The sequence below is a fragment of the Typopeltis vanoorti genome, chromosome 12, assembly GCF_054136105.1.
Source record: "Typopeltis vanoorti isolate ZY-2024b chromosome 12, IOZ_Tvanoo_1.0, whole genome shotgun sequence".
Classification (NCBI taxonomy): Eukaryota; Metazoa; Arthropoda; class Arachnida; order Uropygi; family Thelyphonidae; genus Typopeltis; species Typopeltis vanoorti.
The window spans coordinates 79771185-79798702 of record NC_143560.1 but is presented as its reverse complement, the minus strand read 5'-3'; the positions used below and the strand labels follow the sequence as shown (position 1 = coordinate 79798702).

Genomic DNA, 27518 nt, shown 5'->3' with positions numbered 1-27518 from the left:
ACGTGGGTGACACTAAAGTCCTATCTAGGTGGAGCGCCCTCTACGGGCGGTAGTAGGTGGCCTGGAATATAAGGTGGGACCTCTGGTGATGAGTGTTTCCCAAATCTTCGGAAGCTTAATGCAACCGTATTTGTTAAGATTTGGTTGGTTTCTGAGAGCTGTTGCTGCTGCTTCTAAGAAAAGTCTCTCTTTCTTGAATTTGCTGTGGTGGAGCATGGTGGTTTTTTTCCATGATACTCTGTGGGTGGTGTCCAAGACATGGTCAGCCAAGCCTGAATGGCCATAGTTGTGTTTGACGATGTACGACAAGTCGTACATCGTGAAATGTACGACTTGTTTTACTCAAATGTACGAAATGTACGTCAAACAAGTCGTACAAATGTACGACTTGTTTGACGATGTACGACAAGTCGTACATCGTCAAACACAACTATGGCCATTCAGGCTTGGCTGACCATGTCTTGGACACCACCCACAGAGTATCATGGAAAAAAACCACCATGCTCCACCACAGCAAATTCAAGAAAGAGAGACTTTTCTTAGAAGCAGCAGCAGCAGCTCTCAGAAACCAACCAAATCTTAACAAATACGGTTGCATTAAGCTTCCGAAGATTTGGGAAACACTCATCACCAGAGGTCCCACCTTATATTCCAGGCCACCTACTACCGCCCGTAGAGGGCACTCCACCTAGATAGGACTTTAGTGTCACCCACGTGGTTGGGCTTAGTATTGTAAGTTTTTGTGTGCATGTTACATTAATTGTTTTTGTAATCCCCGTAGATGTCCTAGTGACTAGGACGAAATATAGGAAGTATTAAATTCTATTTTAATTCTTTTTGAGTGTTGTAAAAAAATCCATTAAACCTCCAACATAATAGCATTACAATTGTTATTTTTGATTTAGGATCCTGGATTTTCTACAGTCCTGTTTATAGTTGCTCTTAGAGAGGAAGGTTTCGTGGGTCGAATATATGCCTTCCATATGTTTGGGATTTTTAGACCATCATTATTGTTCAGATTGGGGTGGTTGGTAATAGGCTTCCTTAGTGCTTTTCCAGTCAGTTCTGTGTAAGGAATTCAGGGCATGATCAGAAAGGCCATCTTCACCATAATTATTATATTTAATGTGTCGTTTATGTTCTTTTTGTCTGATAGGAATTGTGCGTCCTGTTTCTCCTATATACGGTATGTTACAGGTGCAATAAATACGGTATAATCCAGGGTGGGCCAGCAGAGGGAGCAGGACTTTGGATGAGTTGAGCACGCTTTTTAATTTTGCAGGAGGTTTAAAGGTGGCTTTGAGGTTGTATTTTTGTAGTATTCTGTTTATTTTATCTGATGTATGTAAGGAATTGTTATAGTTTTATTGTAGTCTGGTTTGTCTTTGTTTTTTATTGAGGTCTTGTGGAGAATTTTGTTAATAGTGTTTTGGCTGTACCCATTTTTTTGAAAAGTATTGCTGATAACTTTAAATTCATCTTTCAGTGCCTGTTCACTGGAGCAGATCTTCAGAGCCCTGTTTTTTAGAGTATTGATGACACCTAGTTTTTGTGTTTGGTGGTGGTAGGAGTTTATTTGTATCTATTGGCCAGTATGTGTCGGTTTCCTCTTCACAGTAAACAGTGAAGGAAAGATTGCCAGAAGGAAGACGTGTGACAAATGTATCTAGAAATGGAAGTATGTTCTGTTTTTCAATCTCAGTTTTGAGCTGTATGCATTTGTGTTGTTTGTTTAGGCGGCTAAGGAATGTGTCTAGTGTCTGGCAGCCATGGGACCAGATCGCGAAAATATTGTAGACATATCTAAGCCAGACTTTGGATTTTAAAGGAGAGGAACCTGAAGCAAGTTGCTCAGAATGTTCCATATAAAAGTTAGCAATTTTTAGGGGGGGGGGAGATAATGATGAGCCCATTAAAAGAAAGGATATTGTTTCTAGCTTCAATCTTGTTTCCCAGTTGTTGTCTGGTATTTGATAATATAACAACATAAATATTAATGATATTGGATTGAGGAGAGAAATACTATTTAGTTCTAGCACATAGATTTGGCCAAAAAGTTAAATAAAATACCATAAAAATTAGTATTCTCTTTAAAATTCTTGCATAAATTGAAGGAATTTGGATATCATTTCAAAGTTACTGATTTAAGGAGGAGAAGAGGATGGATTGACTGAGAGATATGACCAAGTATATTGTCATCATAATCATCATGACAGGGCCTCCATAGCGTTTTGAGACTCATCATAAGAGGAGTTCTGTCTTAGGTATGACAGTTGTACCAATCCTTAAACTCATTCATTATCTACACTCTCACCACCCTCTCATTCACCGTTCCATGCAAAAAAACCTACTCTTTTTTTTTTCCAGTTTTGAGGGTAGGTATTAGATCAAATTTCTGCAAATTATAATCCATAAACCAGAATGGGTTATCTGGTTTATCGATTATCTACAAAAGTCATCTGGCTTTTATAGTATTATTAGAACAGGTGGAAGAAGTTGCAGTGTGGATTACAGTAGTTGGTATATAGAAGAAGTAACACTGTACAAAGTAGAGAGGAGTGTATCTGATACACTTCTCCCCAGTTTGTGTTGGAAATAACTGAATGTGAAACAAGCCTGTAACATGCTCTCTGTGTACAGGTGGAATAATAATAATAATAATTTATTGTTAATGCAGTAGGATAATTTTTTATTTAAAATCTCAAGAAATACTGAACTGATTTCAATTGGTAATATTAAACTAATTTCCTAGCCTTCAGATGTTGGTGAACTATTGTTGCAAAGAAGAATATCAGAAGATGAATATAAAATCTTGGGAAATCTTTTCAGAATGAGATTAAAAAGGCAAGTCATTAAAAAGATTTATAGTTAATGTTTGGATTATATTCTTACATTTTTAGTTTGAAGTTTTAGCTTCTAGAAACAATATGTAAAATCATTTTCAGAGAGGCAAGTTGGTTTTCATATACTATTTGTATAATGTTAATAATGATAGTAAATAATTCTGTCTATGCAAAGCTATATTTATGCTGCATGGTAATTAATTAAAGGAGGCTGTGGAGAGGGTTCAGAGAAGAGTGACCAAGTTGGTGAGTGATATAAAAAATGCTCCCTACATTGATAGATTGAGAGCTTGTGGATTGCAGAGATTGGCTGATAGGCGAAGAAGAGGGGATATGATAGAAACATTCAAATTACTAAAAGGTTTTTATAGGATTGATGCAGGGGAAATGTTTCAGCTGTGTGATAGTGATGGAAGAACAAGAGGTCATCTCTGGAAATTAAAGAAGAGTGTGGTTAACAAAGGTGTCAGAACAAGGTTTTTTGCCTGGAGGGTGGTGAATGAGTGGAATTCATTGACTTTGTTGTGAGCTCTTCATCTGTAAATGAATTCAAGAAGAGATATGACAGATATTGTTTTGCTAGTTTGGGTCTCCCGCGATGAGTCTACTGACTCCATGGAGATACCCGTAATAATAATAATAATAATTTATTACTGAAAGTGAGAATTAGTTTCAGTAGGTATTATTATTATATTGACATATAATAGAATGGATTTGTCATCTGAATCTGGGAGAAATTATTTATTGGGGTGAGACCAAATGCAGGAATTCAAGGAAATTAGATCATTATGGCAGGAATAATGAGAATGTGTGTGTGTAAGTGCAGTTAAGGTATGTATATATGATGACACTGGCACACCTTCAACAAGCATACAGATAACCCTTGCTTAACGCGGTTTTGCTTAATGCGGGATTTGATTAATGCAGCGAAATTAATTGTGACAATCCCTTGATATACACGGCAAGAGTTTTGATTAACACGCCTCTAAATTTACCACACAAAAACATGCAAGCCTCGAGGAGTGTTTCTTAGCCGAGAGAAAGAAAGTCATAAGCAGATGACATCATTCCTCCCATTAAGCATTAAGAGTGGGTATATTACAAGCTCCAATTGTTCTGGTGTGTTTAAAAAAAAAAACAGCAGAACTTTGCGTTTAGATAATGTACCTGGTCATCGAAATTCTCTTAGCGATCTGTGTGATGTGAAAATTTCATTTTTTCTACCAAATACATCATTGCTACAACCCATGGACATGGGCTTCATTGCAACTTTCAAAGAAGCCTCTTTTCTTAAAAAGACATTCTCAAAGGCAGTAGAAACAACAATGACAGAAAATGCAATTACGCTACAAGAATTTTTGAAAAATTTTAACAATAAACATGCAATTGAAAACATTCATGACTCGTGGGAGCAAGTGTCTTTTAGCTGCATGGGAGCTGTTTGGAAAAACCTTTTGCCAGAATGCGCTAATGATTTGGGTGGTTTTCAAAATCCTGTGAACAATGTGATTGAAGAAATCGTTGCAGTTGGTGACGACTTTGGTGTTGATGCAGAAAATGTTAATGAATTATTGGATTCAAACTCAAAAGATTTCATTGACAACGATCTTATTGAAATTGAACAACTCTCATATGAAGACAACGAACAAATGGAATGTAAAGATGAAGTTCCAAAGGAGATAACAGTCAAAGAACCGGATGGAATATTTCACAGTTTAGAATCGCTTAAACAGCAAGTAATGGATCCAGATGTTAATCAAAGAATGCTTGTTTGGCGAGGTCTAGAGAGTTATTTTGCTTATTATCATAGAATTTATGCTGATAAGAAAAAAAACTAAAACTATAAAAAGCCAAAAGGCTGTTTTACTGGCGACATAAGTTAAGTTAAAGGGAGATGGTAAATCTCGTTTTATTTTATAGCTGAGTACGAAACTCGGATCAAAATCTGATTGATAAAAAATTGCAGTAACTAATGTAGGTGCAAGCATTTATTAAACATTTACTTTGCATTCATTTTTTTATCTTTCCTAAAAGAATACCACATAAAACGAATTATTAATACAGTAATCGATCATGGATGAATTGTAATTTTTACCATTGATTATTATATTTGATTAACGCGATTTTGATATACGCGGTAACATCGAGGGATTAATTGAGCGCGTTAATCAAGGAATTCCTGTATTATGTCTCATTGACATAAATGTCAGTGAGTATGGTTACAAATCTGGTGAAAGGGTAGCCTTGTATACATTAGGTTTGGACTTTTTGAGTATGTGTGGGGAACAGGAAAGAGAAAGTTATTGAATTGGCCCAAGCAGACTGAGTAAGCATACGAAAAGGTAAGGAGGTAACTTGTTATATCTGTAATAAGTTACAAGAAAAAACTGTTCTGTAGTGTTTTGCAGAAAAAATAAATAAAATAACCTATCTCTATCACCATATCAAGATGGTTCAGTTGCTTTCAGCTGAAAAGCCCTTATAGAGATTTCTTGTATTCTAAGTGGGAGGTGAACCCAGGTCCTTCAACCCAAAGGCATTGTGCAATACTCATTGACATACTTGTAGAAAGCTTTTTCATGAGAGAGGGAGACCTAATGCATTTGGTCTCACCTTCTCTCTGCCAAGTAAAGTATACTTGCCAACTATAACTTACTTGGCAAGTGAGTTATACTTTCCAAGAAATTATATTCTTGTTTTATCTTATATCCAAGTGTAAGCAAACAGTTTGCTTGTGAAGTATCTTCATGATTAGGCTACTTATATATGGAGGCTGTTGATTCCATATCAATTGCCTTAGTATCCCATAATGCAAAACACACTTCCTTTGAGATGTATATGTTGCTAAACTGACAAGGCACAATGTACCATCATTCTTCCAACTGCACTACTGAATGGCACTTGTGAATTTCTTTTGGATATTTGATAGATGGATTCCCCAGAATGTGCACCACTACCACCACCTTTCTTATTGGAGGGCTGCAGTGGTTTTAAAAAGTTCCATGTTTAGTCTCTAGAGTCGAAATTTTAGATTATCTAACCCAGAGTTCTGTTTCCAAAGAGAAGAAATAGATAGAATGAAAGATTAGTTTGCTACTCTGTTTTGGAAGCTAATCATACCAGTCAAAGATTTATATGATTTTTAGGTTCTGTACTACATATTGGCTCTTTCTGTGGACAAAACTTTTTGTGGGTTGGGGGGTCATAGAAACATTGTCATCTGTTAACCCATAAAAATCTTTTTTTCCTTTGACTTGGTGGAACGTGCGCCAGTGTCAGTTTCTGACCAAATTGACTTTACCATTGTATTGATTTTCAGACTTCTATATTTTTGGTGCTAGAAATGCTAATGCTAAAATGCTAGCCTGGTTGACTGAGTGGTTAGCGTATCCACTTTCTGTTCAAAAGGTTGCAAGTTCAAATCCTACCATGGATATGGATGTTTGTGATTGTCTGTGAAAATACTAGTGGTGGTGGTGGTGGGCAGGAGATGGCATTGGTGTAGATGATTCTGTTCACTGTTGGTGGTGGATTGAGTGGTGAAGACGGACAGTTGTAGTCAGGGCCAGCGGAAGAGGGCATGCGGGTGCCGCTACAATGGGGGTGTCGCTGCCAGGGAATGGTTCATAAGTTAATTTTTAAGAAACAAAATTTTTATCATAAAAACCAAAAAATTCTTAGAACGATCAATATTAAAATAAATGATGCTGTATACACTGAATAAAAATTAAAAAAAATGTATATTGCCACCTCTTTGATCAGCCAGCTGTTTACAATTTTGCAGCTAGAGCAGGCTAAATGCTTGCCTGCAGAATGTTGTGTCTACTGCAGTCTATCTAAAGTGAAATGGTGAACAGTTTTTATGTGCAGAAATGAATTTTCGTACAAAACATTTGTTGCTAGTTAACCAGTCATATGGTATGCATCTCAGTAGGCTGCTGACAGTAGCGCAGTGAACTACTATTTCGTCTCTGTGTCATGTTGTGTAATAATTTCTTGTGGGTATAAAATAAAAATGGAATCAAAAATTAAAAAAAAAAAAGTTATCCGGTGCACAAAATCATAAGCGTCACGCTGCTAAAGAAGCAGATATTAAGAAACAAACTGGGACTCTTTAAAATATTAAAATATTCTGATGCAGATTGTAACCAACTCGATACATCAGAAATCATAGTTGAAGAACCGTGCACATCATCCAGTTTGCATGAAGGTACTATTGCAACTATTGAACAAGATAATTGAACATGATTTAAGTGAAAACTAGTTAGGATTTAGTCAACTACAACAAGATTTAGTTGTAGTTGACCATGAAACTAACACATTGTTAGTCTCTGTGAATTTAGAAGATCCAGTTGAACGGGGAAATATTGATGAAAAATTATGAGTTGTTTTAATTGAAATGGGGCCTGTTCAAAATAAAAATATAACATATCCCAGAGAGATATATGGTCGTAAATTTGGCGACACGTATTATAATTGAAAAATGGAAAACAGGAGCTCGTGCCAAGAACATGGCTCATTTATTCCGAAACTTTAAATTCTGTTTTTTGCTTTTGTTGCAAACTTGTCGCACCTACTGAATCAACTGAATCACCCACTGAGTCTTGTAGAAGGTTATAACGATTGGAGAAATGTAAGTACAACCTTACATAGACATGAGACTAGTTTAACTCACATGAAAATTTTCTTAAAATGGAAGGAACTTGATAAATATTAAAAAAAAAAAAAAAAACTACTCTTGATTTCCAGACCCAAAGCATGTATGAAATGGAAAAGAAACATTGGACGAGTGTTTGAATGCTTGATTGAAATTATAAAATTCGTTGGTAGTCGAAATTTAGCTTTTTGCAGATCATCTGATAAATTATATGAAAGAAGTAACGGCAATTTTTTAAAATTAGTCGAACTGTTTGCTATGTTTGATCCCGTTATGGAAACTCATGTTGAAAGGGCCCTACAATGAATACGATAGGGTACACTATTTGAGTAAAGACAGTCAAAATGAAATATTGGAAACTTTAAGTAACGCAATCAGGGATACAATTTTATTATCAATTCTAAAATCTAAATATTATTCCATAATTTTAGACTGCACACCTGATGCAAGTAAAACAGAACAAATGATCATTATTATTCGCTTTGTTTCCTGTGACAATGGAATTGTCAAGATCAAGGAAAACGTTTTAGGTTTTGCAGATATATCAGATTCCACAGGATATGGTTTATGTGCAACAATAATGGAACAACTGGAAAAATGGAATGTTCCCATTGAAGACATGCGAGGTCAAGCGTATGACAATGGGGCAAATATGGGCTCCAAAATTTGCTTTTGAACAAAATCCTCTAGCTTTTTACGTGCCATGTACTGCTCATACTCTAAATTTAATCATTAATGATGCAGCCAAAGTGAATGCATATGCAATTAGTTTCTTTGCAATTATTGTAATACCCACAAATCTTCAACCTATTCTCATAAGGTTCATTCCACAGACCTGCTATCATCTTGGTCACTCATCTCTGGATCCTCTCCACTTCCTCCCCCATCACGAAGAAACCCTGGTGCCCATAACTGGGCACAGTAGTACAGATGGGGTCTTATCAAGGCTCGATACAGAGGAACAACAACTTGTTTGTCTCTGCATGTTAAAGTATTTTTCAGAAGCCAAGTGATTTAGTGAGCTGTTTTAGTCACTTTTGCAATGTGCCCCCTAAACTTCAATTCCTTATCCACCAACACTCCCAAATCCCTGGCTTCATCAATCTCCTGGAGTACGGTTCCACCAATGCGATATGCTGCTGCTATTCTTTTCACCCCAAAGTGCATAACCTTACACTTTGGCACATTAAATTGACATCCATTTTTCCTAGCCCAGTCCTCCAAACTATCCAAATCATCCTGTAAACTTTTGACATCCTGTGCACTCACAATTGCTCTACCCAACTTTGCATCATCATCAGCAAACAAGTGAACACTTCCTCTCAAATCCTTTCCTATATCATTGATGAACAAATTGAAAAGCAGTGGTCCAAGAACAGAGCCTGTGGCACTCCACTAGTCCCAAGCCGTCTCTTTTAGACTCATCTCCTGAATAAACCACTCTCTGGTATCTCTACTTCAACTACCCTTCTATCCATCTCACCAACATTATATCTATCCCCATCTGCTCCAGTTTACAGATTAGGGTTCTATGTGGTATCCTATCAAAAGTCTTGGCAAGGTCCAGTAGTATTACTGTAAACCCATTACCCCTATCCAGTCAGCCATCACTGTGTTATAAAACGTGAACAAGTTACTGAGGCATGATCTACCCTTCACAAAACCATGTTGTCCCCCATACAATATCCCATTTTCATCTATCCAATCCTGTATTCTTTTCTTGACTAATTTCTCTAAGACCTTGACAATGATTCCTGATATGCTAATCGGTCGGTAATTTACAACAGCAGTCTTGGAACCACCTTTATGCAGTGGAAACTGCATAAAGGTGGTTCCAAATTAATGCAATCTGCCCTCTACGATATCAGTTAGGAGAAATTTATTATGCACTTTTTGAAATTTTAAATAATGATAATTTTAATAAAGAAACTCAACATGATGCACAAACATTATGTGCTAAAATAAAGGACTACAAATTTATTTGCTCTCTTATAACTTGGTATGATTTACTTAACAGAATAAAGCCTGTGAGTAAAATGCTTCAAGACAAAAATATGAACAATACACTTGCTTTAGAATCTATCGAAAACTTAAAAATATTCTTACAAGAGTTTGATCAGATACAAATTTTAAAGAAGTTCTAAAAACGGCAAAATAACTGAGTGAAGAGGTGGACGGAGAACAAGAATTTAAAACTGGTATGGAATTTCGACAATAAAAGAAGACACGATAATTTGATTACGAGCATCATGACGAAACGCCACAATCGCCAGAAGATAAATTTAGAGTGAATGTGTTTTATACACTTCTAGACGTTGCAATGTGTTCGTTGATAGAAAGTTTTGAATAACAAAAAAATTTGATAATTTCAATTTCTTGTATAGATTACTACAAATAAATAACGAAGATTTACGAAAAATTTGTGACGATTTAGAGATTTTCTTGAAGGACTGCGACAATAAAAACGTAAATGCAATAGAACTATATGACGAGTTATGTGATTTCCAGGATATTTTTCGAAAGGATAATTTAAATATTCAAAAGCCCTTTCGATATTCTTAATTTTATTGTGTCCAATAATTTATTTTTCCCTAACTTTTCAATTGCTTTAAGAATACTATTAACCTTAACTGTTGGTGTAGCGAGCGGCAAATGTTCCTTTACCAAGTTGAAATTGATTAAAACCTACTTAAGAACAAGTATGTCATAAAAAAGGCTTGTTAGTTTTGGCGTTAATAGCTATTGAAAATTATGTATATTTGCGGAATTAGACATTAAGACCATTATTTCTAATTTTGTGAATATGAATTCAAAAACCTTAAAATTTTAATAAAAAAAATTTCAAGTATATTTATGTAATTTAATTTATTTTCTGTTATTCTGTAAAGATATTATTTTTTTGAATACTTATATTAAATGTTCTAATTATTTCTGAATTCTTTTTTTATTTTCTGATCTATCTTGAGTTTCTTTTAATTTCCTAAAAGATAGTTCCACTTAAAAATTCTAATTATTTCTGAATTCTTTTATTATTTTCTGATCTATTTTGAGTTTCTTTTAATTTCCTAAAAGATAGTTCCACTTAAAATGCAAGAATATTTTAAACTTCAAGAAAAAAATTAGCTAACGCCTATGTTGTTCCCGTATAGGGAGTAGGCAGGGCCGTTTACCCTATCTAACATTACTTTAGTTCAAATAAATTTTAACTTTAATTCAAATTCATCTTAATTTTGTTAGTGATTCGGGTCGGTGAGAAGGTTATAATCCCTGTATCATTATATTCAACGATTAAAGTGAAGTGGCTTTATCAAAATTTGCTTTAACGTTTGTGAATTTTTTGAACATACGATTATCCTGCCTAGTCAACACTCCCGGTTCGTTACATTTAGCGAACCACTGTATGGCTGTTCTGTCAAAATTTATTTAAGAAATTTGAAATAATTTAAATTTTTATTATTGTAAAAGAACCACACATTCCCGGATCGTTACAGGGGCGCTTAGAAATTGCATGCGGGCATCAAAGACCCTAGCACCGGCTCTGGTTGTAGTTGTAGACTTGCCCTCCCTTGACAAGTCCAAAGACTCCTTGGAGGTGTCACTTAATAATAACAATAATAATAATGAGTGGCATCAAACTAAATGACATCATAATGTGCCAAAGTCAGTATTTTACAAAACATCTTTTTGTGCAAGAAATGCCAATCTTGACATTGGTCAGTTTGATAAGAATAGAATTGAAAGTGGCACTTCTTGCACCAAGCCACCCACACATGTATGTGTGTGGCTTGGTGCAATAAACAGTTTTTTCTCTTGGTGAAAAAAAAAATTGCCAAAGATTCATTTAATTTTATCATTATTTCAATAGGCATAAGTAATTTGCATAAAATTCACTTTATTTTGAAACTGATGTTATAGTTTAAAAGAGAGGAAAGCATAAATAATATCAGACTAATTCTTGATAAATCCAAAAAGTTGAATAAATCAAAAAGGTAAATACAGTTTATTTTTTTATTAAACCTAGAAACGTAAAATGCATACAAACTGTTAACATTTTCTTATCTACTCTTCACCTATCCCACTGTTTTCTTATCCCACCAAAATTCAGGAATTCTGATTTGATCATCCTTATTTTCAACATTACACTTATCCTCTGTCTGTTTCATAACATATACTGCATGACCTCTGGACTTCTGTTCCCTATCTACCACATCATTCCAAAAGCCCTAGCGTTAGTTTTTTTGCAACAAAATTCTATCAGTGCATCATACTTTCTAGAATTTCTTCATTCCAAAATTCATGATACTGCATTTGGCAACATGAGACGCATCTGTTATTCATTTTCTTATACCACCATATTCAAATCTTTTGGAAGGACCTCTGTATCAAAATCACTCCTTATTATTTTACCCTATTTAGTTAATCAACAATCAACTGTGCATATATTTCTAAAGCTTTTTTCCTGTATGAACAGTAATAGAACTAGTCATCCTTAGTTTCTTAGGCCATAAGAGATTCCCACTGTATACTATTTTCCAATAACTGCAAATCAGTTATTCTTTTATCCATGCTACTAGTTTATTTTATTATGTGCACCTACTCCAGTTTATACAATAATCTTTCACTAGGTATCCTGTCTAACTCATTTCCATCCATTCTGAATTCAGACTCTTCCCAACTTTTTCAAAATCTTAATTACCATTCCAGAGATACTGAATCACCTGTAATTTGCTGCATTTGTTTTGGTAACACTCTCATGCAGTGGGATTGTTTTTATTATTATTATTATTATCTGACCTCCATGGAGTCAGATACTCATTATGGGAAGTACATACTATTGCACACAGTACTCATCCAACTGTGCCTTAAACTGATTCAGTGTGTCTACATTCACAACACACTCAGGCAATGCATACCACTCACCAATCACTCTCTGCAAAGAACCTGCTCCTCGCTCCTTTGCTCACACCCTCCTTATACAGTTTCCAGCAATGGCCTCTTGTTCTACCCCCCCCCCCTCTCTCCCAGTCTATGAAAAACCTTTTACATGTCAACCTGATAACAAACCCTGACCAGCTTATTATGTCTCGATCATATCCCCCTCTTCCTCCTATTCATGAGGCTTTTCAGCTTACATTCCCTCAATCTGATCTTGTATTTCATATTTCAAAGACCACTGACCACCTTTGTGAATCTTCTCTAGACCCTTTCCAACATAAACTTGTCACAATGAAAACCCAGCAGTCAAATCCATGCACAATAATCCATATGAGGCCTGTTCAAGGTTTTATACAACGGCATCATAACCTCTCTATTTCTGCATGTTAGGGTCCTCTGCATCACTGCCATCATCTGATGTGATGTCTTCACAACTTGTGCAATGTGGCCCTTGAATTTCAGGTCCTTATCCACCATCAGTACTAGAGCCCTCATCTCCTCTACTTCCTTTAAAGTTTCCCCACCAAGTGTATACTTTGCATCCCATCGTTGTTTACCAGATCTAAAAACTTTTCACTTTGCAACATTGAACTGATTTTTCCACTTACTTGCAATTCATGCAATCTGTTCAAGTCCTCCTGTAAGGCCATAACATATTGTATAAGACCAACTGCTTCACTCAGCATTGCTCTCCTCAATTTTGCATCATCTGCAAACAGCTATGTATATCACTAGTTAAACCCATCCCAATATCCTTAACATATAAGTTGAACAACAATGGTCCCAAAACTGATAACTACAGTACATGACTGGTGACCTTTCTGTTTCAGGATAATGCACCCCATATATAACTTTCTGATACCTATTTCTGTGTTTCTCTGTACCTATTTTTTCTCTGTTTTGTTTCCTCTTATATACTCTTTTGGGAGCCTGTGTTAAGACTTAAATACACTCCTTGTTCAAGACCACTCCTTGAACTCATTTACCCTTTGTGCTATCACCACTCTATTAGGCAGTGCATTCCATGATTTAGCCATCCTCCATGCAAAGAAACCACTCCTCACCCTCTTGCTTGTAACCTCCTTTCCAACTTCCAGTGATGGCCCCTTTATCATCACTCCTTCCCTTTTCTTCCACCAAACATAAGAACTCCCCAATGTCAATCCTGTAACTATCTTTCAGTAAGTATATCATCATCATCATCATCAAATTCCTGACATGTACCCTCTAGGGGTGTACAGGATATGATAGTACTACATAAAATACTTATATCACCACTAACTTTCTATCTACAATTTTCCTCCAGATCAATCTGTTACCTCTCAAGACTCCAACATTATCATATCTTATATTTCTGTCTTCTAAGGCACTTTTTACTATATCAATCCACCTATACCTTGGTCTTCCTCTGGGTCTTTTTCCTGCTAACCTGCCAGAGAACACTGTTTTGCTATCTGAGATTAGCTCTGTTAGCACATTCCTGGATACTAACAATATTAAGTTCTTTCCTAATATCCTTATTTTTAATATGATATTTCCATTGATGCCATCTTCATGCCACCTAATCTTTCTCAGGACTCTCATATCTGTGATCTCTAGTCTTTGGTCGAGTGTTTTATTTCTAACCCAGCTCTCAGATCCATAAGTTAAAATTGGTTTGAACACTGTCTTGTATACAGCTAATTTAGTATTTTGACTAACTTCTATCTTATTCCATATAAATTTATTCAGCTGACTTCCTACCATACCAGCTTTGTTGATTATGTTGTCTATTTCCATATTTAATTTACCATCTTCACTAAAAATTGTGCCCAAGTAGCTGAAATGTTCTACTTGTTCTATAGGTTCTCTATTCACAATGTAGTTGATATTTTCAGTTCTTCTGCCTATTTTCATTGTCTTTGTCTTGTTATTGCTAATTTTCATACCACATTTATTACAACAGTTATTCAATTTAGTTAGAGAATCTTGCAGACTTGTACTGGATTTATTTAGAAGTATAATATTGTCTGCATAAAGTAAAGAGCTGAGATTAACATCTCCAGTTTTGAAATCAGGTTTAATACCACTTTCCTTCATAAATAAGTATATCTTCATTTGCCAATCAAATCCTGCTAATGCTTATAATTTTTGGCCAGAAAATTACTCACTAAGGCAAGAAACTATAAATAAGGACTTTTCAACTAATGGTGAAATAGCTGGTCTCATATGGAGGTAGCAGGTTTTTCCTTCCTTTTACTTAGGTACCTTATCCTACGTTTGAGAGTTAGAGAATACATGTAGTTGACATTTATAGTAGCTATGTAGATGGGATTATCAGCCCCATCATAGCACTAATTAGGTTTCTATGTAGTAAAGTTACTTAGCTATTGCAGACCATTGACCTTGACATTTTGGCTGAAGCCTGTTGATGGCCAAAAATTTGCAATAAAGTTTTTCATCCAGTTAATTACCATATCTGCATGTTATGTATCAGTAGATTCCCAGAGCATTACCAGAACAATACAAAAATTTGATAGTCTGTATAGATCAAGATAAATATGTGGTGTTCATGGTTTTATTGTAGCTAATGCATGTAGATTTTGTATGTATGAATTTTTGAAGGAATTACTAGCTGTTGAAAGCTTTCTTTTATGTTTAGGCAATATTTTTCATTATATTCATTAGATATCCAGATAATAAACATAAAATTCCATGTAATTTAGGAATCAAGAATTGCAGCTACAGAAAATCGTGTACGCACATGATTTTCTAGTGAATTTCACTGAATTAACTGAATATATGAATATTTTACATTTATCTTTTTTATAAAAATATGTAGTAACTTATATTTTTATAAAAAAGTTTAGCTTATTACATATTTAAATTCTTATTTCTGACTGGTTATATGATTTTTTGTCTATATAATTCTTTTCCACAGATTTCCTATTCAATATATAATTGGAGAGTGGGATTTTCGTTATATCACTTTAAAGATGCAGCCTCCTGTGTTTATTCCACGACCAGAAACAGAAGGTCTAGTTGATTTGGTACTTCAACATCTAAAGAATATTTCAAAACCCATGACACTCCCTACTGATAAAATCAGGATACTAGAAATTGGATGTGGAACAGGAGCAATATCTTTATCTCTCCTTAAAGAATGCCCTTGGGTATATTTTTTTGCATATATATAGTACTGAATTAATATTTATAGTAGGACATTTTCTATTTGCAAGGATCATATTTCATATTCTTGTGATAACATCTATGATATGTAAATCTTTTATTTGAGCATCATGAATTTCTCAGTTATGGAAGATAAAGATTTCTGGTTTGCAAAAGTATTTACTTTTGCAAACCTTTTGTAAACTAGAAATTAAGGAACAAGTAAAAAAACAATCACAGGCAATTGTAAATGATATGCTTCATAATAACATTCTTATGTAGTGACAACATTCATTACCATGTCATTTGAACTGCACATAATTTTGTTTTGCTTAATTTTACAATTAAAATGGTTCTGTAGAAACCAAAATCAACACGACTTGATAAATTTTAATAGAGATCCTAAATATTAAATTTCATTAAATTCTATTCAACAAGACAGAAATTATTATCATATTAAATTGTTTTGCCAATAAATGTGTTCCACTTATACAGGGAATGAGCCAAATCATTCTCATTGAATCTTAACTTAAAACTGGAAATTAGTGTATTACAGCATATGTCCAAATACATATCAAGCTGGAATGCTTTTATTTATTGTTTTCATAAAGCAGAAATAAAACAGCTGCCTTATTTCTAACCCAGCTTTCCCATCCAGACTTTAATATTGGTTTGAACATTGTTTTGTGTACTGTTGATGAGTGATTTCTTTGTCATCCATAAAAATTTATTTGGCTGGCTTCTTGCCATACTAGCCTTATTATTATGTTATCCATTTTTCATATTTAATTTACTGTCATCATTAAAAATTTTGTCTAAATAGTTAAAATATGTAACCTGATCTGTAGGTTCACTGATGAAAATGTTCTCTTGATGATTTTAAAATTTTACTCATTTTATTGCCATTGTTCATAACTAAATTTGTGAATAATTTAATTGCCCAAATACTTGAAAACTCATAATAGTTTTCGTTTTATGAAGATAAGATCATTTTTATAATTCACAGTGGTTAGAATGAACAACTCTATATTACACCTGATTTAACATCAAACCAATCTCCAACACATCCTTCAGTTCTGATTGCTGATTTGCAATTTATGCATATTGGCATAAAGAATCACTCTCTATGAGGTCCCATTTATACCATACAGATTCTGAACATTTCTTCCTTTGCTCCTTATATATTCCCATGATTTCTCAACTATTTGTCTGAAAGTAAAAATCTGATACTATCAAATTCTATTTGCCTTGTTCTTCGCTAATTTTTGTTTCATCGTTTTCATTTCTGGAACACTTCTTTTTCTAGAATAAGAAAATATTTCTGTATGAAGATTCACTTTTATTTTCTTTTTTTTTTTAAAAAAAAAACACAAAAAAACTAGTATGATGTAAGTCCAACTTCATTCATCTGAGATTTGATCTTATGACCAAGTTTTGTGTTTTGATCTTGATTACAAGATTTCACCTCTTTTATATTACCATATTTCAGACCTCTGATGTTTTTTTCCACCTCTTGACCTTAGTATCAATATGTCCTACTCCTGATTGATTGCATTCCTCCTAGATATTATTTCTCATCTTTCTATCATGTCTCATTATTTAATGATGCTTCAAAATAAATACTCATCCAGAATATCCTTTTCATTAGTTTTATATCACCTTTATGATCTTTGATTCTTTTACATGGCTTCCTGAGTTTTCTGAGTATAGCCTCCTAAAGATTTTATCACATACATGAATCAGAAACTGGGGTTTTTCACCATACAAACTAGCCTGTGCATACACTCAATCAAAACACATAAATATACTGGCATCATAACTGTAGTAGCTTTAGCTATAATTTTAATCATTCAAAAACCACTTTATATTTATCTTTTGTATTCATTCCAAAATTTTCCATTGACTTTTGTTTAATCAGTCAACTCTCGCTACAGTGAACTTACCAGAATAATTTGCTGTAGTGAATTTCTTTTAGTATAGGTGTATTGCATCCATGAGGTTTCAGTCAAGACTTTTTGGTAGTTTGTTATAGTGAATGAGTATATTATAATGCTATTTTTATATCTTTACATTCTTTTTGCCAACTTATTGTTTGGTTCTTGTTTTTAACTAGATTTAGAGACAGAGTAATATTAAAATACTGTTCTAAAGGAAATTTACTACTGCAAACCTTCCACTGTTATAGACTATTTGACTTGTTTTAATTTGCTACAGTAATAGTTGCCTGCAATTTTAACAGCATTTGAACTTTTTTGATTTTCAAGTTTGATTGTCAAGTCAACCTACAGAGAGAGAGAGAGAGAGATTTTTGGTATTAGTATTGTTTTTAGACCTCCATGGTTCACTCGACTAATCACAACAGATACATCCATTCTGCAAATTGTAATACCTATCTCATCTCGAACTCTTTTAAATATCATTGCATCCACTACCTACTTTGGCAATGCATTCCACTCACCCATCATTCTCATTGCAGAAACTTCCATTAACTCTTGCTCACAACAACTTTATGTGGCTACCAGTAATAAGTATTACCCTATGCAGTATTTCCACTTCATCTGTGTAATATATTCTCACCAACTTATAAATCTCAATCATATCACTCTCCTCTTACTACCATATAAGATACACTGTCTCAGTCTAAACTCACACGCAACATTTCATCCTAATAAAATCATTAATAATCCTAATCAATAATAAACACCATTTATTACTGGCCATTTATTTATTATTTATGCAACAAATCTGTCTCCCCTTTCTTTATAACTTTTCTTTTTTTAACTTATGTGCACCATTTATGAGCATAATTCATGTTTACTGACTATAGACAAGTGCAGTTCTCTACATCCTTTAGTACTTTAATGTATCCCCCTAAATATAGAAATTGGTATAAAAATTGGTTGCTTACATGTGGATAACCTCTGCTCTCCAAACAGAAGTCTCTAGATTTGATTCCAATTTGATTATTATTTATACAGGTACTCCATGGAGCCAGAAGACTTTGTGGCAGACCCACACTATCCATTAACACAATACCTATCATACATCTCCTTAAACTTATTCACTGTTGGGGCACTAACAACCATCTCTGGCAATCGATTCCACTCATTCACCACTTTCCAAGTAATAACCACATTTTTAGACAGCTTACAATTTTTCCTTATTTTCCCTGTATTCCCCGTATATTGAAAAGTTTCTTTTGTGTCGTTCTTATATAATCTCTTTAGTAACTTATAAGTTTCTATTACATTCCCTCTACTTGTTAGCTAAAGTTTGCAACCCACACACACACACACACACACACACCTTTAGTCTATTCTCATAGGGTGCATTCCATAGACCTGTCACAAGCTTGGTCGCTCATCTCTGAAACATCTCCACCACCTCCCAGTCCCCCTAGAAATGTACTAGGGTGGTCTGAAAAGTTCTCAGCCTTGACCATAGATGGTAACACTATCAGCAAGATTTTTTTTTTCTAAGTTGGTAGACATCTGTCATAAACATCCATGTGAAATTGCAAGTCATTCTATCAAGTAGTTTGTTTTATATAGCTGTCTGAAGCAAAAGTGTTGTCTGTATCCCTGAAATGGATAAAATTGAGTATTGTGTGGTTATAAAATTCTTTGTAAAAGAAAGTTTAACACCAAAAGAAATTCATTCGAAGTTCATAAAAGTTAATGGTTCCTTTTCTCCTTCATTTTCGACAATTAAGAAATGGACTGCCGAGTTTTAACCCATTTTATCTCAACCACCTTGAAGATGATCCACGTGAAGGACGTTGAAAAAGTGTAACAACACCAGAAATCATTGATCAAGTGCATGAGATGGTATTGGATGACCAGAAAGTCAAAGTACATGAAATTGCTGAGACTATAGGCATTTCAAAAGAACGTGTAGAATATATTTTGTACGAAGAATTGCATATGAAAAAGCTTTGTGCAAAATGGGTACTGCGCTTGCTCACAACAGATCAAAAACGCACTCGCTTGAAAATCTCTGAACAGTGCTTGGAGTGTTTGAACAAGAATAAAATTGATTTTGTGCATCAATTTTTTACTATAGATGAGACTTAGATTCACCATTACACACCAGAAACCAAACAGCAGACAAAACAGTGGACAGAAGCCAGTTGTTTAGCACCAAAGAAGACAAAGTCAGTTCCATCAGCAGGAAAGATCATTGCATCAGTGTTTTGGGATGCTAAAGGCATTTTGTTTATTAGTTATCTTGAAAAGGGTAAAACAATAACCGGGGAATATTATTCCGATCTTTTAAACCAGACTAGATGAAAAAATTCGTGAGAAAATATGCGGTTTGCAGAAGAAAAAAATCCTCTTTCATCAGGACAATGCACCTGCCCACAAAGGTGTTTTTGCAATGGGAAAATTAAGTGATTTGCACTATGAATTGTTGTAACATCCACCCTATTCCCCAGATTTGGTTCTCTCTGACTTCTATCTCTTCCCAAAACTAAAACTCTTGCTCGTTGGTCAGCGTTTTTCTTCAAATCAAGAGGTGATTGAAACTGTAGAGGGAGTGTTTTGCAGATCTTACTGAGAACCACTACAGGGACAGGATAATGGCACTGGAGCATTGCTGGAATAAATGTATTAGTTTTAAGGGAGATTATGTTGAAAAATAAAAATTATTTCAAAATTATAAATTAGTTTTTTCATTGTTAGGCTGAGAACATTTGAGACCACAGTCGTAGGTGTTGCTGAAACAAAGAAGACAAGAACAGTTAAGATTCATCCAAGCAATAATGATCAGGGAAAAGGAGTAGCTATAGTGTTCACCACTGAATATGAGGAAAATCTTGAATGGCAGGGCACTATCAAGTAGAGATTTGTGGACAAGGTATCAGAATGGGGTATTTGACAATAAGATAACATTTTCTACTCTGCTATGACCTAAGGAAGAAATGGAGGAATTTTTTTGAGGCCTTTAATAAAAAGCTAGCTGACACAAAGAAAAAGTTGGTCTTTGTTGGAGATGTAAATAGCAGACTAGGAAATGATTACCAGATATATAGAAATGTTTTGGAAAAATTTGGAGAAAATGCAGAGCTAATAATAATAATAAGTATCTGCTGGATTTCTGTTCAGGTCATGATGTTAGTCATTACTAACACCATGTTCCAACATAAAGATATGCACAAATTTACATGCTGAGATGACACGAAACATAAGAAAAATCTCATTTATTATATTATTGTTGATTTGCAATATCTTTATGTTTGTTCTGGACACAAGGGTATACGGAAGATTTGAAATAGGAAGTGATCACCATTTAGTTTGGAGTAGGATAAAATTGAATATCATAGTGAAAAGAAAAGTATATAAGAAAATTTTAAAAGAATCAAAGTTCAGAAGCTTTCAGAGGTGGATTGTGAACTCAAATACACAAATATTATTAGAAAAAATAAAGGAGTTTAAAAACAAGGACCAAACCTTGAAGATTCACTTACAGACCCTGGAGAAAACATTGACTTATTCAGTCAGAGATGCATGTCATGAGGTTGCATGCAAGGATAGAAAACTCTGAGCCGTGATGGATTCAGGAAGTTAAAGAGGCAGCCAAGGAAAAGAAGAAAGCATATCAAAAGTTCCTGGCATGCAAGCCAGTATGTGTTTTAAGAGAATGAAAAGAAAAAAAAGAAAGTGAAGTAGTGTGTAAAACTAGCTAAGCAGAAATAATGAGAAGACTTTGGTGAGAAATTTTGTCACCTTCCTGATATTCATATCAGGAAGGTGACAAAATATTTTGGAAGCTATTGAAACAGCTTTCAAATGGAGGAAAGAGTAATGTAAAAGGAATCAAAGATGATAAAGGTGACATGAAAAATGAAGATAAAGATGTTCTGGATGTGTGGAATAATTATTTTTGAAAGATTGCTAAATGAAACAAGCAGTAACAGCATGGTGGTAATAAACATTCAAGAGGAATGAAATCAGGAACACTCATGTAATAACGTGTGCTCGAAAATCCATCAAAAATCTGAAATGTGGAAAGGTAACTGAAGTAGGTGATATTTGATCTGCAATGCCTGAATATGGAGGTATAAGAGTTTTACACTGTCTTCATTGCATAATTCAGGAGGCCTGGTCAGAGAGTTGATTTCCAGATGATTGGTGTGTATAGCTCTCATAGTACTCATCTGTAAAAAAGGGAAATAAATACATAGGTATTTCTCTAGTGTTCTAAAACTGCATAAATCTGGTAAGATTTATGCAGTAAACTTGAGAAAAGACTAAGAAAAATTGTGGAAAAAAAGTTTTGAAAATAACAAAAATTGTTAGTATTAGATTTTCACTTTAAGACAAATAGTCGAAAAATCACAGGAATATAACAAAGATCTGTATTTAAGTTTTGTAGATTTGGTAATGACATATGACAAAATACAAAGAGAAAAGCTTTTCGAAATGTTACAATTATATCGAAATTATATCAAGCAATATGCATAGTCTATATTTGAGTAAATCAGCAGTTGGAATTGAAGGACATGCAGGAAGATAGTTTAATGTTAAATTAGCAGTGGGAAAAGGGAGCATATTATCTCCACTATTATTCATCATCTGTATGGATCACATTATGAAGGAAAGCAGCATTAAATATGATATCAGAAATGGAGATGTTAATCTCAGCTCTTTACTTTATGTAGATAACATTATACTCCTAAATAAATCCAGTACAAGTCTCACAGAGTTCATAAACTAAATTGAATAACTGCTGTAATAAATTTGACATGTGAAAATCAGTAATAAAAAGACAAACAATAGGCAGAAACATTGAAAACATTTCCTGAACCCCAAATGGCAATTAAAATATGTCAGCTGTTTAGGCACAAATTGTAGTGAAGGCAGCAAATTAAATTATTATTATTATTATCTGACCTTCATGGAGTCAAAGGATTCATTACAGGAGGTCTATACTCTCTCATGCCAAAAGATCATTGAACTGTGCCTTGTACCCATTTACAGTTTCTGCACTCACCACACTTGCAGGCAATTCAATTCACTCACCAATCACTCTTCACACAAAGAACTTGCTTCTCACTCCCCTGCTCACACCCTCCTTATACAGCTTCCATGGATGGCCTCTAGTTCTACCCTTGCTGCCCTCTACTCTATGAAATATCATCTCCACATTAATCTGGTAACAACCCCTCACCTTTATATGGCTCAATCATATCCCCTCTTCTATTCACATGACTCTGTAAGTTGCATTCCTTCAATGTCTCTTCGTATCTGACATTCCATAGACCTGACGCTAAGTTAGTAAACCCTCTCCATTACATCCTCATCCCACTGAAAATCAGGTGACCAAATCCATGCAGAGTAGTCCATATATATGGCCTGATCAAAGCCTTATACAGGGGAATAACCTCATTGCATCTCATGTCATTGTCCTCCTCATTATTATTATAATCCGTTGGGATGTTCTTAGCAATAATTTTAGCAATGTGGTGCCTAAACTTCAAGTCTCTTTCCACCATCACTCCCAGATCTTTCATCTCCTCCACCTCCTTCAAAATTTCTCCATTAATTGTATACTTGCATCTCAACCTTGCCTACCAAATTTCAAGACCTTGCACTTTTCAGCATTAAACTGAGCTCCAATCATTTGCCCACTCACACAGTCTATTTATGTTCTCCTGCAAAGCCACAACATCTGTTCTACTTCTCACAGTCCTTCTGAACTTTGCATCATCAGCAAACAGCTGCACATCTCCAGTTAAGCCTGTCCCAATGTCATCAACGTACAAGATAAACAAGCACCTTAAACACATCACACCACTTTTCGTCCACTTCAACGTTTGTGTCCTTTCATTGTTCCATCTTGGAGTTCATATTATTTATATGGCTGACTTCATCAAATAATTCATCTTCATCAACAATATTGATGAAGATGAATGTTCATCTTCATCTTCATTGGAACCTCCTCATTTGTATCCACCGAAGTTGGTGTTACAGTTATCTGCAGAAAATGCAATAATTTTTTCAGTCAGCTGCTGTTTCTGAAAAATATCCAGTATATGATTTGCAAGCAGTTCTGTTGTTTCTCCTGTTATGTTCTGAAAATCTGTCACTTTACCCTGACACTCAGGGTAAAGTGATTTAGTAATGTTATTTGGGATGAAGTACCTAACAAGAACAGGAACCAACTTCAATTCTATGTGGTTTGATGTGTCTACCATAACCGACACATATTTGGCTTGTTTCAATTCAATTGCTATTTCTTGCATTGCGTAAGGTGCCAGGACATTCACTAAAATTGATTGGCATTTTGTTTGCCCACATGTAAATTTCTCACTATTGCAGAGGTGCAGTCCATTGACCTCAAAGAAAGGTTTTGGAAGTTTATTTTTCACTTGGTTAGACTATAATAAATTTAGTTTAATCCAGTGGTCGATATCGATCCCCAGGGGTCGATATAACATTGTTAGGGGCCGATTCAGGCTCAGGGGGAAATTGGGGTCGATAGAAAAATATAAGACATCATTGTACAGGTAATATTTAATTTAGTTAACTTGGATTACCTCCATCCTGAATGACAATGCAATTAAGAGTGAATCGTGGGAACAGTGACATGAATAGGACCTGTAAGATGGAGCAAGGTCATGAAAATAGTTAGAGGCCAATCAAGTAGGCCAAAATGTTGTATTTACCAATAAATGGATGTTGGTGGGTCCTGCCCGGCCAGCACGGTGGGAGCAAGATTGCAACACGTGCGCGGTTCTTATTTACTTACACGTATTCAATCCCAGTCTCATTTTTGCGCATCAACATACAAGTGAGCGTTAATGTTCTAAAATTCATCAACATACATGCAATTCAATCATTATTCATTCAAGAACTAAACTTCTCTATGTTGAAGAGTTGAGCAGGACTGGTAGTAATACCAGCGATATTAATACCAGTAGTTTATTAATATCACTAGTAATACCAGTGATATTACTAGTGATAGTAATAGTAGTAGTAATAGGAATATAATAATATATATAAACAATCTAAAAACTCACATAAGCATCTTTTTTTGCTTGTCCTATTATAATTACATAATAGTAAAATAGAGGGGGTCGATAAAAAGTCAAGAAACTCTTGAAGGGGTCGACGGTCAAAGAAGTTTGGTGACCCCTGGTTTAATCCTTTATCCAAGTGTGAGAAAACGAAGTTTGCGCCCGAAAATATCTTCAGGACTGGGGTAAGGTAGTACAACACTGGGAAACTCATAGCAAAGGTGGATCAAGCTACTAACACTCCTATCTCAGTATCTCCTATATGGGTAGTGGCCCTTCCCTTAATGCATAACATTATACATATCTGCAAGGAGATGTATTTTGCATTATGGGAGATACTGAGATAGGAGTGTTAGTAGCTTGATCCACCTTTGCTACAAGTTTCCCGGTGTTGTACTACCTTACCCCAGTTCATGAAAAATGATGTAATATCTTGACTTGAACTGTGAGCAGCGACTGCCAATTTATGTTTTTGCTTCTTCAAATGCTGTTTTATATCAGAACGGCCTCCATGTTCAATTGAAAAAACTGAATAACACACATACATCACATTGCAACTTGTTTGTTGTTTTGTAGTCTTTCAAGAAGGGATATTCTTTTTTTAAATCCCAAGTGAAACTACACTTCCTTTTTAGCATGATAAAATCTGGATGAAATATCATCACTCACAATATATACTTGCTTTAACTTTCACAATTACTAACAGACCGGCATAAGAAGCACAAAACAATGGTATGGTAGACAAAGTAACCTTGTTACTGCCCGGATACAGCAGTGCTGTCACTGGTTGCAGCATTTTTGTCCTATCGCAGAGAGGTTGCGTTCATAACTGTTGATAATCATCATAGTATGCATGTTTTTGATCTCAAGCTATCAATTCACCAGCAGAGACATTATCTTTTCCATATTCGAGCATACAAGAATGAAGTCATGCTGTGAATTCAAAAAAAGGGACAAAACAGGACTAAAGTTAATAAAACGGACAATTAGCATCCTGTTAAGCTTTTGTCAGGACAGCGGGACCAGATTCTAAAAAAGGGGACAATCCCATTAAAAAAAAAGGGACGTCTGGTCACCCTATTGTAGTACGTAAGCAGATTGTTAAAACATGTCCTCTCCCTAACAATCCTATGCTGACCATCGTAAAGAATACTGCTATTAACAGCAACCTCAGACACACAGATTGGCCTATGATTTGTAAAACCTTATTCCCTTCCCTCCCCCCTTTGTGAAGTGGAATAATTTTTTTCACCTTCCATTCCTTTGAGACTCGCCCTGTTGGAAGACTCATGTTAAATAGTTGTGCAAGGTACCATTAATTCTATAGGGCATTTCCTCAAGACACATGGTGATGTACTGTCAAATCCTACTGCCTTATTAACATCAAGGTTACTTAATTTCTCATATACTTGCTGCTCATTCACCATCAGTCCCTCCTCTGCCATACATTCTACACTCCAGCTTCTCCTGATGTTGTCTTCATGAGGATGAAATACTGATAAACTGATCATTGCATAATTCAACTATGTCCTCCACATTGGTTACCACTCTGCCATTGTCATCAACTAGTATCATCATCCCATAACAAACTGGCCAAAATTTACTGAATTCATTGAAAACAACATCAACATAATTCCATTCCTGAAGTTGATAACTATGAAATATTCATGAACTTCTCATAGCATTTGGCAAGAAACACATCTCCAGAGGATTCATAAAATTCTACACATCATGCGGGTCAACTGAAAGTAGCATTCTTTTGAGAAAGAGTATGAACAACAGATCCATTCAGACACTGTTTCTGTCCTCTTAAGGTCCTTGGATGATGATAGAAGAGAGGGTGGCATGAAGAAATGAACAACTTCAACTTTACCAGATCAAATTTCAAGGCTTGGTCTCTGCTCCATAAATTGAAAGGCACCACACTCCAAACAGGACTAAAGGAAAAGTAAACTCTAACAGTATTGCAAAAATATTAGCTCAAAAAGCTAAACCCAGAATTCCCACAGACACCAAAAAAGAGATCTATTGCCTTTATAAAAAAGTTTTTTTTTATCATGCCCTACATCTACAACAAACTCCAGTCCAGTAGATGAATTGATGCAGCACTCAAACTAAATAAAACAGGTGATGCTCCTGGCCCTGATGCCATCTTCCAGCCTTTCTTACTCACCTTGGCCTAAGAGCTAAATCCTAGCAATCTAATTTCTTCTCCACAATAATAAATGATGAATGGCTCCCAAAGCTTTGGCATGAATCAAAGATAATAGCCCTGCCAAAACCTAATAAGTCAACTGATGACCCTAATAACTACCACTCTATATTATTACTTTGCTTTCCATACAAATGTTTTGAAAGGATTATCCTTTCTAGAATTTCTTCAAAAATATAAGTAATCTTACTCAGCAAACAGGTTTGATTTGGGCCTGGCAGAAGCTGCTGCAATCAGGTTCTAGCTCTCACAACCCATATAGAAGCTGGATATCAAAAGGGTTTTAAAACATGTACTACTTTCTTAGACCTAACATCAACTTATTAATACCGAATGGAAGAAAGGTTTTTTGTATAAAGCAGCTAAAATAATCAACCGCTAAAAAAATACTAAAATTACTAGAACGAATGCTCTCCAGTAGGAAAATAAAGGTTCATATGATTTCACAAAAAAAAAGCAGAACATTTATCTTACAGAATGGATTGCCACAAGGATCTGTCCTCACCCCCAGATTTATTCAACCTGTACACAAGCGATACCCCTCCAACAGCTAGTCAAAAGTTTATTTATGCTGATGACATAGCTATTGCCACCCAAGAGAAAATACCTTCCAAGGCCTTGAGGAAATACTGGCCAAAGATCTGAGAGCTCACTGCAAAATTACTTTGAATACTGGAGACCATCTCCTAATCCCAGCAAAACTGT

General features: G+C 35.0%; 1 protein-coding gene across 2 annotated transcripts in view; it reads left to right on the top strand.

The window, feature by feature from the left end:
• HemK1 (HemK methyltransferase 1) overlaps positions 1 to 27518 on the top strand; it is a 66748-nt gene that overhangs the window by 22719 nt on the left and 16511 nt on the right. For both annotated transcript variants that reach the window (XM_090402003.1, XM_090402005.1), the window contains exons 3-4: positions 2753 to 2844; positions 15356 to 15587. In XM_090402003.1, the coding sequence (XP_090258129.1) occupies positions 2753 to 2844; positions 15356 to 15587 (324 nt within the window). The remainder of the gene's footprint in view (positions 1 to 2752; positions 2845 to 15355; positions 15588 to 27518) is intronic.